Source organism: Sinocyclocheilus grahami, unplaced genomic scaffold, assembly GCF_001515645.1.
Source record: "Sinocyclocheilus grahami isolate Dianchi unplaced genomic scaffold, SAMN03320097.WGS_v1.1 scaffold767.1, whole genome shotgun sequence".
Lineage (NCBI taxonomy): Eukaryota > Metazoa > Chordata > Actinopteri > Cypriniformes > Cyprinidae > Sinocyclocheilus > Sinocyclocheilus grahami.
Window position 1 is genome coordinate 364,926 of NW_015505946.1, and position 14,253 is coordinate 379,178.

At 36.9% G+C, this 14,253-nt stretch overlaps 2 protein-coding genes across 3 annotated transcripts in view; one reads left to right on the forward strand and one right to left on the reverse strand.

Moving 5' to 3' along the window:
- ten1 (TEN1 subunit of CST complex) overlaps nucleotides 1-8,645 on the reverse strand; it is a 17,369-nt gene extending 8,724 nt beyond the window's left edge. The window contains exon 1 of the mRNA XM_016245757.1: nucleotides 8,430-8,645. Coding sequence (XP_016101243.1) covers nucleotides 8,430-8,518 — 89 coding nt within the window. The 5' untranslated portion in view covers nucleotides 8,519-8,645. The remainder of the gene's footprint in view (nucleotides 1-8,429) is intronic.
- Nucleotides 8,646-9,050: 405 nt separating this feature from the next.
- Nucleotides 9,051-14,253, forward strand: part of acox1 (acyl-CoA oxidase 1, palmitoyl) — a 29,901-nt gene continuing 24,698 nt past the window's right edge. The window contains exons 1-3 of one of the 2 annotated variants that reach the window (XM_016245758.1): nucleotides 9,051-9,292; nucleotides 10,613-10,772; nucleotides 11,751-11,911. In XM_016245758.1, coding sequence (XP_016101244.1) covers nucleotides 9,184-9,292; nucleotides 10,613-10,772; nucleotides 11,751-11,911 — 430 coding nt within the window. In that variant the 5' untranslated portion in view covers nucleotides 9,051-9,183. The remainder of the gene's footprint in view (nucleotides 9,293-10,612; nucleotides 10,773-11,750; nucleotides 11,912-14,253) is intronic. The other variant, XM_016245759.1, reaches the window with a different exon arrangement.

Genomic DNA, 14,253 nt, shown 5'->3' on the forward strand with positions numbered 1-14,253 from the left:
TTTTGTTATGTTGCTGCCTTATGTTAAACTGCTTTAAATTACTTTTTTCCAAATCAATCTATACTTCATACACCATATTGACAAAGCAAAAACATAATTAAGCCACTCTTGCTGTGTGCCTTGTTTCTCAGAGTCTGAGGGTCCTTTAGGTGCTTTTTTGCAAATACCAAGTGTGTTTTCATGTGTGTTCTCTGAGGAGAGGATTGAGTTTGGCCACACCGCCATAAAGCACAGATCGGTGGAGTGTTGCAGTGATGTTTGTGCTTCTGTAGGTTTCTCCTATCTCCACATATGATCATGGAGCTCAGCTAGAGTGACCATCAGGTTCTTGGTCACCACACTAACCAAAGCCCTTCTCCATCAATTGCTCAGTTTGGCCAGGAGGCCAGCTCTAGGAAGAGTCCTGGTTGCTCCAAACGTCTTCCATTATGGATAATGGAGGCTACATGCTTCTGTGAACGTTCAATGAAGCAGAATTTTTTTTCTGAACTTTTGCCCAGATGCGTGGCTTGACGCAAACCTGTTTCTGAGCTCTACAGGCAGTTCTATTGACCTCAGGGCTTGTTTTTTGCTCTGATATGCATTATCAGCTGTTAGACCTTTTATTAAGACGTGTGTGCCTTTCCAAATCATACCCATTCAATTGAATTTGCCACAGGTTAACGTCACTCGAAGTGTAGTAACATCAACAAGCAATATGAATGCTCCTGAGCTAAACTTCAACTGTCCCAGATAAGGGTATGAGTACTTATGTAATGGAATCATTTAAGTTTTTTTATTTTTAATAAATTTGCAAAAATGCTTTTTATTGCTTTACCATTATGGTGTATGGAGTGTAGATTGATGTGGGGGGAAAAAAGTAATTTAAAGCAGCTTAACATGAGGCAGCAACATAAAACATGAAAAAATGGTATATATATATATATATACATATATACATATATATATATATATATATATATATATATATATATATACATACATATATATATACACACATAGATATATATATATATATACAAAGAGAACCCAATCAAACAAATGAGACAAAATTATTTTCTTTGTCACTTATTTATTGAGAAAAATGACCCAGTGTTACATTTCCGTGTGGTGCAAAAGTATGTGAATCTTTGCTTTCAGTATCTGCTGTGACTCAATTTTGCAGCAGTAACTGCAGGTAAAGTTTCTTGTAACTGCTTATCAGTCCTGCAAAACATCTTGTATTAGTTTTAGCTCATTCCTCAGCACAGAACCACTTCAACTCTGTGATGTTATGGATTTCCTCCTATTAATTGCTTGCTTCAGCCCTTCCACAACATTTCAATTGAATTAAGGTCCAGACTCTAACTCGACCATTCCAAAACATTAACTTTGTCCTTCTTTAACCATCCTTTGGTAAAATGACTTGTGTGTTTTGGGTCATTGTCTTGCTGTATGGCCCAGTTTCTCTTGAGACTCAGTTCTTGGACAGATGTCCTGACATTTTCCTTCAGAATTTGCTGGTATAATTCAGAATCCATTATTTCATCAATGATGGTAAGTCATCCTGGCCCAGGTGCAGCAAAACAGACCCAAACCACGATACTACCACCACCATGTTTCGCAGATGGGATGAGGTTCTTATGCTGGAATGCAGTGTGTTCTTTTCTCCAAACCAAAAAATTCTATGTTGGTCTCATCTGTCCACAAAACATTTCTCCAATAGTCCTCTGGCTTGTCCACATGATCTTTCGCAAGCTGCAGATGGGCAGTGGTTTTCTTTTTGGAGATCAGTGGCTTTCTCCTTGCAACTCTGCCATGCACACCATAGCTCTTCAGTGTTCTCCTGATGGTGGACTCATGAACATTAACATTAGCCAATGTGAGAAAGGCCTTTAGTTGCTTAGAGGTTACCCTGGGTTCCTTTGCAACCTCGCAGACTATTACAAGTCTTGCTTTTGGAGTAATCTTTGTTGGTTGACCGCTTCTGGGGAGGGCAACAGTGGTCTTGAATCTCCTCCATTTCTACACAATCTGTCTGACTGAGGATTTGTGCACTGTAAAAAATGCAACTTGATATTTTCCAGCTTACGAAACCTTTCGAGTCTCAAATACTAAAAAATGCAGTTTTCTTGAAACTACATAAAAATCCTTGTTAGACCAACAGAATTGAACATAAAAACCTTTGTCAGATCCCAAATGTTGTCCCAACTAATCAAACAGAGTTGTCTGAACAAAGCATTTTATATTGCTGAAATGTTAAGGCTTTGTGAGTTCCCAGCATGCATTGCAGCATGAAGAAATTATGCAGATACTGTTATAGGGTTATTGTTTTGCTGTTTGCTGGCTTCATTTAAACTTTTTCGTTGTTGTTTTGTCATTATTGTTAGTTGTTTGTTGTGCAGTGATTTAAAGAGCTCATCTTTTTTTATATTTGTTGACTGCCATCATTCTTGAGGTTTGTGTGTCAAGTATTGAGGCCTAGAGTATGCTCAACCACTTAAATCTATATTCTGGATATCTTAGTCTTGTAGGATGCTTAATAAACAAAGACAATGTTGTCCATATTGGTTTTTAACATTTCATTATCTTCTCGATATCATCATTATTTTAATGACATAAATTGATAAAGAAATAAGTCCTTGTTTGTCATGCGTGAAATAGACATAAAAATGGTAATGTGGTGACTATTTACACATTCTTTTTTTTCCATCCAGGAAACAGAAAATAATAAATTAACTCAACAACAGTACTTGTTGTTTCAGTTGCTATGATAAGAATAACTTTATTAGCAAAATAAGACAATCATCATTGCATGAACAAAAAAATTTACGTTGGCTGAACGCAGTATTGTTACTAAGAAGAACTATAAAAGAATTGTTGACATGGGCCGGTATGAGATTCTGACGGTATGATAACCTTAGATAAAAATATAACGGTATCACGGTATTGTGATTACAGCTCTAAAATGTGTTATTTTTAAATGTCTGGGTAAAAAAAAAAAAAACTACTTTTTTCCCCCACTGAACATTTTATTTTTAAGAAACATATAGAACATTTTGGAACAGTAAACATGTCAGGTTAAATAATTAGAATAAATAATTAAACTCTTCTTAATTAAATGCAGTCACTTAAGTGAGCCTAAACCTGCAGCTCAACAATAATCAGAACTTAAGTGAGCCTAAACCTGCAGCTCAACAATAATCAGAACATAAATAAATCATTTTCTGTCCCTATAAATCCCTATAAATGAAAAAAATGCAGTCACTTAAGTGAGCCTAAACCTGCAGCTCAATAATCAAAAATAATCAAAACATAATTTCTGTAAAAAATTAAATAAAAAAATTAATAAAAAATGCATGCATAAACCTGCAGCTCAACAAGGTTTTTTTGGGAAATAGACGTATGAGTGCTGCCAGCATTGCTGCAGAGGTTGAAGGGGTGTGGCTCAGCGTGTCAGTGCTCAGACCATACGCTGCACACTGCATCAAATTGGTCTGCATGGCTGTCGTCCCAGAAGGAAGCTTCTTCTAAAGATGATGCACAAGAAAGCCCACAAACAGTTTGCTGAAGACAAGCAGACTAAGGACATGGATTACTGGAACCATGTCCTGTGGTCTGATGAGACCAAGATAAACTTATTTGGTTCAGATGGTGTCAAGCGTGTGTGGCAGCAACCAGGTGAGGAGTACAAAGACAAGTGTGTCTTGCCTACTGTCAAGCATGGTGGTGGGAGTGTCATGGTCTGGGGATGCATGAGTGCTGCCGGCACTGGGGAGCTACAGTTCATTGAGGGAATGAATGCCAACATGTACTGTGACATAATGAAGCAGAGCATGATCCCCTCCCTTCGGAGGGCAGTATTCCAACATGATAACGACCCCAAACACACCTCCAAGACGACCACTGCCTTGCTAAAGAAGCTGAGGCTAAAGGTGATGGATTGGCCAAGCATGGGCATCCTCAAACGGAAGGTGGAGGAGCGCAAGGTCTATAACATCCACCAGCTCCGTGATGTCGTCATGGAGGAGTGGAAGAGGACTCCAGTGGCAACCTGTGAAGCTCTGGTGAACTCCATGCTTAAGAGGGTTAAGGCAGTGCTGGAAAATAATGGTGGGCGCACAAAATATTGACACTTTGGGACCAATTTGGACATATTCACTTATATATATACACACACATACACATTTTCTGCCCCCATATCTTGAATTTTGTGTTCATTCAAAATGCATTATAATAGACTGAATCACGCAGTGAAAGAACCCTAAGGGCCCTATTTTAACGATCTAAGCGCATAGTCCAAAGCGCACGGTGCAATTGCGGTTAGGGCGTGTCCGAATCCACTTTTGCTAGTTTAATGATGGGAAAAACGGTCTAAGCATGGTCTAAAAGGGTTGTCCCTATTCTCTTAATGAGTAATGGGAGTGTTTTGGGCGTAACGTGCCATAAACCAATCAGAGTCTCATCTCCCATCCTCTTTAAAAGCCAGTTGTGCTCGTGCCACGGCGGGTTCGCTATTTGCATGGCGGAATTTAAATTTAAATTTAAAAAAATGTTTGTCTGCTGCTGCCCTGTGTGTAATAAGCAAAGTGTACGCGCGTTGTGCACCTGTCTGTAGGCGCATATTACTAACGCACTCTTTAAATAACAAAGAAAAAATATGGGCGCACACATGGGCGCAAATGCATTAGCTGTTTAAATAACGTGGCACAGGACGTGAAAATGACAGCTGTGTCGGGCTGAAATTAACAAAAACACTTGCGTCGCGCCTGGCGCCAGGTGTATGATAGAGCCCTAACTGCGCACGCGCACTAGTCTAACCTACTACATTCATGGCCAAAAGTTTTGGGAGTGACAAATTTTGTGATTTGCAAAGTTTGCTGCTTAAGCTGTTGTGGTGTTCATTCACATTGTTTCTAGATTATTGTGTAGAGTGATCAGATGCATTTTAAATAATTGCTAAAAGCTTCATTGGCCAAAAAATGAACTTTTCATAAAAAAACAAATTTCACTGTGTTTTGATCCAGACACAAAATGACCAGCTAACGTTAATTGACTAATCATATCAGCAGCACATGTTAAAGTGTAAATGACTAATAGTCAGGTGAAATCACTATCATACTAAATAGATTGTAAGAGCAGACTTGCTATAAAAGGAAGGAAGAGGCGCTTCCAATCATTGTGTTCTTGTTAACAATGGTTACCTCCAAAGAAACAAGTGCAGCCATCATCGCTTTGCATCAAAATGACCTCACGTGCAAGGAAATTGCTACAAAGAATATTGCACCTGAAAGAACCATTTACCGGATCATCAAGAACTTCAAGGAGAGAGGTTCGACTGCAGTGAAGAAGTCTTCAGGGCGTCCCAGAGTGTCCAGCAAGCGCCAGGACCGTCTCCTCCTGAGGAGTCAGCTACGGAATCGTGTCACCACCAGTGCAGAGCTTGCTCAGGAATGGCAGCAGGTTGGTGTGAGAGCATCTGCACGCACAGTGAGGCCAAGACTTTTGGACAATGGCCTGGTGTCAAGAATGGCAGCAAAGAAGCCACTTCTCTACAAGAAAAAATGTCAAGGATAGACTGAAATTCAGCAGGAAGTACAAGGATTGGACAGCAGAAGACTGGTGCAAAGTTATTTTTTCTGATGAAGCTCCCTTCCGACTGTTTGGGACATCTGGAAAATCGATTGTTCAGAGAAGAAAAGGTGAACACTATCGCTATCATGAGTCCTGTGTTGTGCCAACAGTGAAGCATCCTGAGACCATCCATGTGTGGGGTTGCTTTTCAACCAAGGGAGTGGGCTCTCTCATAATTCTGCCCAAAAACACTGCCATGAACAAAGAGTGGTATCAAAACATCCTGCAAGAGCGACTTCTTCCAACGATCCATGAGCAATTTGGTGATGATCCGTGTATTTTCCAGCATGATGGAGCACCATGTCACAAAGGAAGAGTGATAAAGAAGTGGCTCGAAGATCATTACATTGAAATTTTGGATCCGTGGCCAGGCAACTCCCCGGATCTCAATCCCATAGAGAACCTGTGGTCAGTCCTGAAAAGGCGAGTGGACAAGCAGAAGCCCACAAATTCACGGGTTGCCATGAATACCTTTACTTTCCTGTGTTTATATGATATGAGGATTGTTTTACTCAAATGAAATGGTAAAATGCACATGAAGTGACTCTCAGAGCAGTTCTGGAGATGTTGTTCTTGTATTTATGTCCTCATTAGTGAGATGGCAGACGTTAATATCACCAGAAGCGGCACGCACGCTTCAGTACGAGTAGTACACAAAACCGCGCATCTGCGCCATTCATTAACACATAGACACGCAGAATTCATATTTAAATAGTCGTTGTGTGGCTTAATATTCACAAATACTAGTGGGAGTGGGAGTGTACTCATTTGTGTGCACGCATCGGGGCGGACCTCCGCTGTGAGAGCGCGACCATGTAACATAGAGACAGAATTGACATGCCGTCGTATAAATAAGATAAATAACATAAGGCTATTTAGTTTATTTAATAAAAGAACAAGTTATAGACCAAGGTATAGCCGCCCCCCTAATATAATGGCAGGGGAAACACTGAATACTTTAGTACACTTTTTGAGTATCTGTACTTTACTTGAATATTATTTTTTGGGGGAAACGTAGGACTTTAACTTCACTACATTTGAAAGACAAATATCAAACTTTTTACTCCACTACACTTCCATCAAGGACCTAAAAGTTGTCATTATGTAGCAGCTTTGAAAGTCAGTGGGTGATTTTTTTTTTTCTTCTCTGAAATGTGACTTCTTTTTTTTTATCAGTAATCAGTAATTTATAACACCCTATCAGTAATCACTCTTGTCGGGTTATGTGATGTCCCAGCATTTTTTAAACACTGACCATTTGCAATTGTGATATTTATTTACAACAATTCAATAATAAGAAGTTAATATTGTGGTATAATTTAGACAAAATATTGTCTGAATTTGCAAAATTGTGTAAATGAAAATATTACCTATAAACCACAGGAGAACTTTTGTGCATCTCCTAAAAAACACAAGGTGTTTGACTTGATGCAGCATTGCACAGTCCATTCTGTGTAAGACATCAAAAGTACCACAAGAGCAATTAGAGAGCAATTTTTGACATTTTTGTTTTGATGTCAAATAAATCTTGCTGTTTTGCTTTTTTGATAAGCAGTGTTGCTGTTGTAACGTTATACAGCTACAGTTGTGTTGCTGGGGTTTTAAAGCAGGTTTTTCTTGTCTTATCAATCTGTATTTACAGCCATTTCACAGTCTACTTGGCTCAAATGTGGATGAATGGCTACATGTAGATGTGTGCACACACTGCCAGAGCTGTGTGAGATCACTATGCTGCTGTTTTGGGGGTGGGTAGGGGTGTTAAATAAAAAGTTTTTTTTTTTCAACTCACTTGTTTCATTTCTATTGGTTTGTAACATTCTAAAAGCTCTTTATTCCAAAGATACTGCAAGCTAGTCAGTGTATTCAGTAGGCGTAATATATTGTAAGTTGTTTCAGAGGCATAAGGTATTGCAAGTATTACATACAACAATAACAAAACAGTGCATTGACTTTTGGTACTTAAGTACTTTTAAATGCAAGTACTTCTGTACTTTTACTTAAGTAAAAATCTGACTTTACAACTTTCATTTGTAATGGAGTAATATTTGACCAGCAGTATCTGTACTTTCACTCAAGTAATGGAGTTGTGTACTTTGTCCACCTCTGCCAAAAATGCATATTGAAGAGCCAGTTGATTGAAACGCTATGAAATACAAGCACTGCTAGTGCATATGCTAGAGTGACCAGACGTTTTTTTTGGTGTCCTGTCCACAGAAATTTCCCTTTTTACAGCACTTTTAAAACACCCCACAAATACACTGCAAACACAATTTTTTTCAAATTACATGTTTTTGGTTTATTTTTGTAAATCTGGTTATAATAATATTTTCACCTGTATGCCTTTTGTGATTTTTGGTGAATTAAAATCAGCCAGGCTCAGTTTAAACCACCAACATCGTGATAATTATTAATTATAACAACAGCATTATGAAAACCATATCAATCCCCAGTTTTTAATTGTATAAGATTTAAATATTTTGACCACTGAAATAGGAAATGTTCCTGGTTTTCATTTCAGAAGTCCGTTCACCTCAACACGTTTACTGGTATTGAAACAAAAATACAACATACAAACATATTTTATAAACAGCCTTAAACTGTATGACTCTTTTGAATCAGTTTTACAGGAACATTAAGAAAGTTTACTCAAAATGTAACCTACTACACTAGGATCAAAGCTATTTTTTATCAGTAATAAATACGGATGTTCGCAGCACTTCTCTGACTAGATTTGACATTTAATTTAAAGATATAGTGGGGTTAAATAAATAAAAATCGCACCTAAAAAAACTGACAACTTTAACGAGTAGACCGACCTGCCATTCGTTCGCACTGAAGCACCATCTTTCACCAGGTCTGTATTGATCTCCCAGAGGAAGTGAAACACGGCTGGAGGAGGCAGCATTTTATATATTCAGTTTAACCATGCATCTAGAGGCTTGGGTCATTGGAAATTAATAGTATTTTAGATACTCGGCACATTAAGACAACAGCGCCATGCCACAGAGTCACGTGACACGTCACCAGGCAGGAAAGAGGTATGAGGGCTCTGGCGCACTTCCACATACATTTTATGAATTGGCCAAGCATCAGTATGTTCATTTATTTATTTGCTTATGTTTTATTTACATCATAATTATTTGTATGTATTATTTACGTTTTATTTATTTTGTGTTTTTGTATTTTGCGTTCACCAGTCCTTTTTTTCAACAGTAAATACAAAGTCAAAAGGGACGTAATTCACCCGTTTGGTATGCATCTTAAAACGTAGTTTAAAAAAAATAATAACAATCCGGAATTATGACTCTTTTGCCTTATTGTTGGGAGATACCAACCTCCGCGGCTCTACCATTGGAGAAAGCGTACGTTAACTGTAAACTTGGATCACGTGTGTCTTGATAACCGATTTGTTATCGCTTCTATTGGTCAATTTACAACTGACGTCAAAATTCGCCCTCCTTCAAGGAAGTAACAAACCCCAGTAGGCCAGAGTTGAAACGTTATACAACATAAATAAAAGCACACAAAGCAGAAGGCACGTCGCCCAGAAGGAGCTCCAACGGAACAGTCATGAATCCTGATATTAGCCGTGAACGTGAAAATGCATCTTTTAACCTGGAGATCCTTACGAACATACTGGATGGTGGTGCAGAAAAGACACGCAGGAGGAGAGAAATAGGTCAGCTGTGATCAGAATTATCTGATTTCATCTGCATTGTATATAATTGTATTTATTATAATTGTGTGTGTGTGTGTGTGTGTGTGTGTGTGTATATATGTATGTATGTGGGTGTGTGTGTGTGTGTGTGTGTGTGTGTGTGTGTGTGTGTGTGTGTGTGTGTGTGTGTGTGTGTGTGTATATATATATATATATATATAATGTATGTGTATGTTGTTTTTGAGTGCAAAAGAAAAAAATAATTGATTTGATTTGATCTGTTTATTTATTTCATAGAGACAATACATGTTAATGAACATTAGTATGAAATACAAAATGTAAACAAGCCGGATTATAGCAACAGTACAATTTACATCCGCAGTCCCTAGGCAGGTACACAAAAAAACAAGTACTCCGACATACATACAGCACTACATAAAACACAAATACCCCAAACACATTATTTAAAATTTCTACGTATAATGTTTACACAACTGATTCGTCATAAGCCACTTTTTAAGATGGTATTTAAAAGTGTGATAAGTAGAAAATTGTCTTATTGACTGCGGTAAACTATTCCGATATTTACTCCCTATTAAAGACAATACTTTGTCAAAAAGATTTTCGCCTAAATGGCACCTCGCAAACCCCTCTAATGATAGACCTAGTACCAATACCACAATCTGACATATGTTTTATAAATTCTTTTAATGGAGGTTGGGCAAGCTCACACTAGACCATATAAATAAAACACGCATATTTAAGCCTAATCAATTTCTAATTTCTAATTAATTAAAATATTTCTCAGGAAATGCATTTATTGTACTTTCCACAAAATACAATTTTATATATTTTTTTTCTGCAGACTATTGCTGTGCTTTTATTTTCTATTGTACTATTTCAGTATTTCATGAAAATTACGTGTATAAGGCCAGCGGCACTTTCAGAGTTGCTATATTGCTTTTATAGGGGATGGTGATTCTTATACCAAGTCACTTTACATGTGTATTTGCAGTGACACCCTCTTTCATTATTATTAATTATTATTATTATTATTCTCTTTTCTTTTTTCCCTTTTTTCTTTTGTCATTAAATTGGGCCTCTTTATCTATTTATCTATTCTAAAGTAAACATAACTTTGTGCATAACGAAATTGTATGACTAAAAAAATGAAAGAGAGATTTAATGTTCAGTAGTGTAAGAAAAATCTCTATTTCTATTTCTGTATCATAGATCCTCAGCCAGAACATTTTTTACACCAGCAAGTTTGAGACATCAAGGTAAAAAGTTAGGTTAAAAAATGGCACTCATCACCTGTTGTGCTTAATTTTTATTTCCTAGAGTCTCTGGTGATTAGTGATCCAGACTTCCAGCATGAAGACCTGAACTTCCTCTCCCGCAGTGAGAGATATGATGCAGCAGTGCGGAAGAGTGCTCAGATGATTTTGAAGCTTAGGGAATATGGTATTTCTGATCCAGAGGAGATCTACTCTTACAAGAGGTTTGTGTATTTGCCATTTAGGGATATTGTGTGATTGTGTGATGTATAGAGGATAGAAAACAAAAGTTTTGAGGTCCATATTAAAACAGACTCCCAGTCAAATGCTTGGGTAAGTCTACTCTTTATGATTAGAATTTTCCCCACTCTTTTATATAAAGGTAAAGTCTTGAAAATATGAAAGTTAATTGAAAGTAGTTGAAAGCTGAAAGAAGAATATGAAAGTAAATAATGAGCGCCCTGGTGTTATTGTCACCTTTGTCCCAGCATTTTGTAATCAATGACACGTCATGTATGGGTTATATTCTTGCTTCATTCCAGCTGTTCCTTCATAGTGCCAACATTGCTCAAAGAATCTTTTTATCTTTTATCTTTTTGAACTGGTTTCATCCAAACAATGCATTTTTCTGGATGTGGAGTAAAAAAATCCTGTTTATTTTATAAATTTTTTTTATTAATGGAAATCTAGTAAATATGTTTTTGTCACATTACGTTACTTACTTAATAATGTAACATTGTAGATCCTTTCTACATAACCAAACCAATGGTATGATGTTGTAAAAAAAAGCTTGCGAGTAACATGAAAGCTTATTTATTTTGCAATCAAAGGCAAGTTCCAAAGTGTTTGCAGATAACCTGAGCAAAGGTCTCAGGTTAAAAGTGTGTCAAAGGGAATTAAAGAGAATTAGAGTTTACCAACTCTACTCCTATTCTCAAACTGAAATAGTTGAAGTATGGTTGAAAGTTCACTTTTAATACACATTTAGCACTATGTTGCACTAATTTCAGTTAATGCAGCCATTGTGTACTGTTAATTGATAAATAATTACAAAGCAGTATAAAGCAAAGCAATAATTATATAAATGTGTAAATACATTTGCCTTTAAAAAGTACTTCTGAAAACCAGTGTAAATTTCTGTAACTGCATATTTGCGTGTATCTCTACTTGAAGTTTTATATCTGTTTGCTCTTATCCTGCAGTATTGCGAAGGGTGTGTATCAAGAGCCCTTTGGTGTCCATTATGTCATGTTCATTCCCACCTTAAACAGCCAGTGTACAGCTGAACAGCGCAAAAAATGGATCCCATTAGCCGAGTCATTCCATATGTTAGGCACCTACGCTCAGACAGAGCTGGGGCACGGTCAGTTCCTCTCTCTCAGACAATTATGGGAAATTTACTTTTTTTATTTAGGCCAAACAGAAAGTGTTGTACTTATTGGGTTCAGTGCTAACAATGGATTTATTTAAGTGACCCTTGCAGGTGTTGACAGCCCAGTATGGTCATATTTTAATTGTTTACTGTCTACTAATCATACAGAAATTATGATTGCATGTCAACCACCACGGCTTATGTTTATCTCGATTGCTAAATCTGGGGTGTATTCCAGAAAGCACGGTTAACTTACCGTCAGCTAAACCCTGAACTTTCGGTTGATTAACCCCAAACCTTGCTTACTCGAGGTATGTGGTTCCAAAAACGTGTCCGGGAGTAAGTTCATTCAACTCGAAGTATGTTCCTGGTTAAGACTCAAGACATTCTCAACAGAGCGATGAATCGATGAGTCACTATGGAAACGGACGCTAAGAAAAAGCGTGCCATGCTGTTTCTTTCTTCTTCTTTTGTTCAATGGTCATTTACATGCTTGGTGCATATCGCCACCTAATTGATGGTTGTGCAATCGTTTTTTTTGTTCCCCCGTTTAATCTTTAATCCTTGAGAATATGAATTATATTGTTTGTTTGATTCTAATTATATATTAAGTCATATCAGATATGTATTTTGATTTAGAATTTAGACATTATAGAAAATGCCGATCCATGTGTGAGATGGTAATATAAAATGTAATAAATAAATGTATATAATATAATAAACATTACCTTGTCATAGTGTTTTATAATTTATACAGATAACTGTTATATATGCCAATAAAATAAATATAATAACCACATTAGAATAATATATTACCTTATTTATTACTTATATTAGCGCTTCATCATTAACATATCTTACTAATATAAAATGTAATAAATAAATGTATATAATATAATAAACATTACCTTGTCATAGTGTTTTATAATTTATACAGATAACTGTTATATATGCCAATAAAATAAATATAATAACCACATTAGAATAATATATTACTTACTTATTTACTTATATTAGCGCTTCATCATTAACATATCTTACAAATATATATATATATATATATATATATATATATACACACACACACACAGGGATGGATTATGACGCAGCGGTGCCCTGGGCAAGAAGGCCTCCTTCGGTGTTCTTTCCTTTTTTATTCGAAATATCTCCAAACGATTCTCAAATATGTGTAAGTAAATTTTGCGTCTTTATAGGTGATGTTAGTTGAACTATAATGGGCGATGGGCAAAGTAGCCTAATAAGTGTTAGTGTAAAGATGGGGATACTGCAATTAACAGTATTTATTTATAATGTGCAATGATTGTATTTATGGGCTACCACTTAATAGGTGCAATAATTTGATTTAGATGCCGCTAATCACCATGTGCATTATCAATATCTATATGCCGCTGTCAATTCCTTTTAGTGCTATATTTTTTAATGTAGCCTATGCTGTAGCATCTTTCATCATTTTTATATTTTTACACTGATTCTGTACAGTAGGAGGCTACATGTTTTAGTTAGTACAGTATTTATAAGCCAGTGGAACGGAATTTCATTCATATGTGCACTCTGTGTGTGTGTGTGTGTGTACAGTTGAATGACAATAAAGCTATACCTACCTACTATCTATTAATTACGCATAAAACCCATCTTTTTACTTAAGTACCAGATATGGGTGTCATGCCATAATATTTTTAATACGACTGACTTTGTATTTAACGTGGATTTAATAAAAACACTGTAAGTTATTAATTATAACACTTTCAATGTACAGAAAGAGAAGAACATTATCATTGACTTCAGTCTAGCCAGAGCACTCTCTATTTAAGCACTCTCAAAAACTCCCATTATAATCACTGAAGCAGTTTACAATGTGAAATGAATCTCTTACTTACATTCGTACATTCACATCTGCACTTTGTTGTTTCTGATGAGAAAATTTGCCAGAGAGCAGAATTCAGTCGGGGAGCGCACGCACTGAACAAAACACCGCGTTTCAGCAATGACTCATTGGTCATAATATAATGCTCAGCGCTGTAAAAACGCTTCTGTCTCTGGCTTAGTGCCAGCCAAAGCGCAAACACAGGTTTGAATTTAGCGGCTGATGATGTGCCACACTGAACTTTCTAATCACACCGGCGTGATGGTATCAAATATAAAAAAAACATTATTCAGCTATTTTTTTGTCACAACAATCTCCGTCTGAATGAGCATGACAGAGGCGTTCACCAAGGTCGCTTTCTGGGAAGAGCGGTATTTCGGCAGGGCCTCCCTCTGGTCTAGTGCCCTGGGCACATGCCCGGTAGGCCCGTGCCTTAATCCGTCCCGGA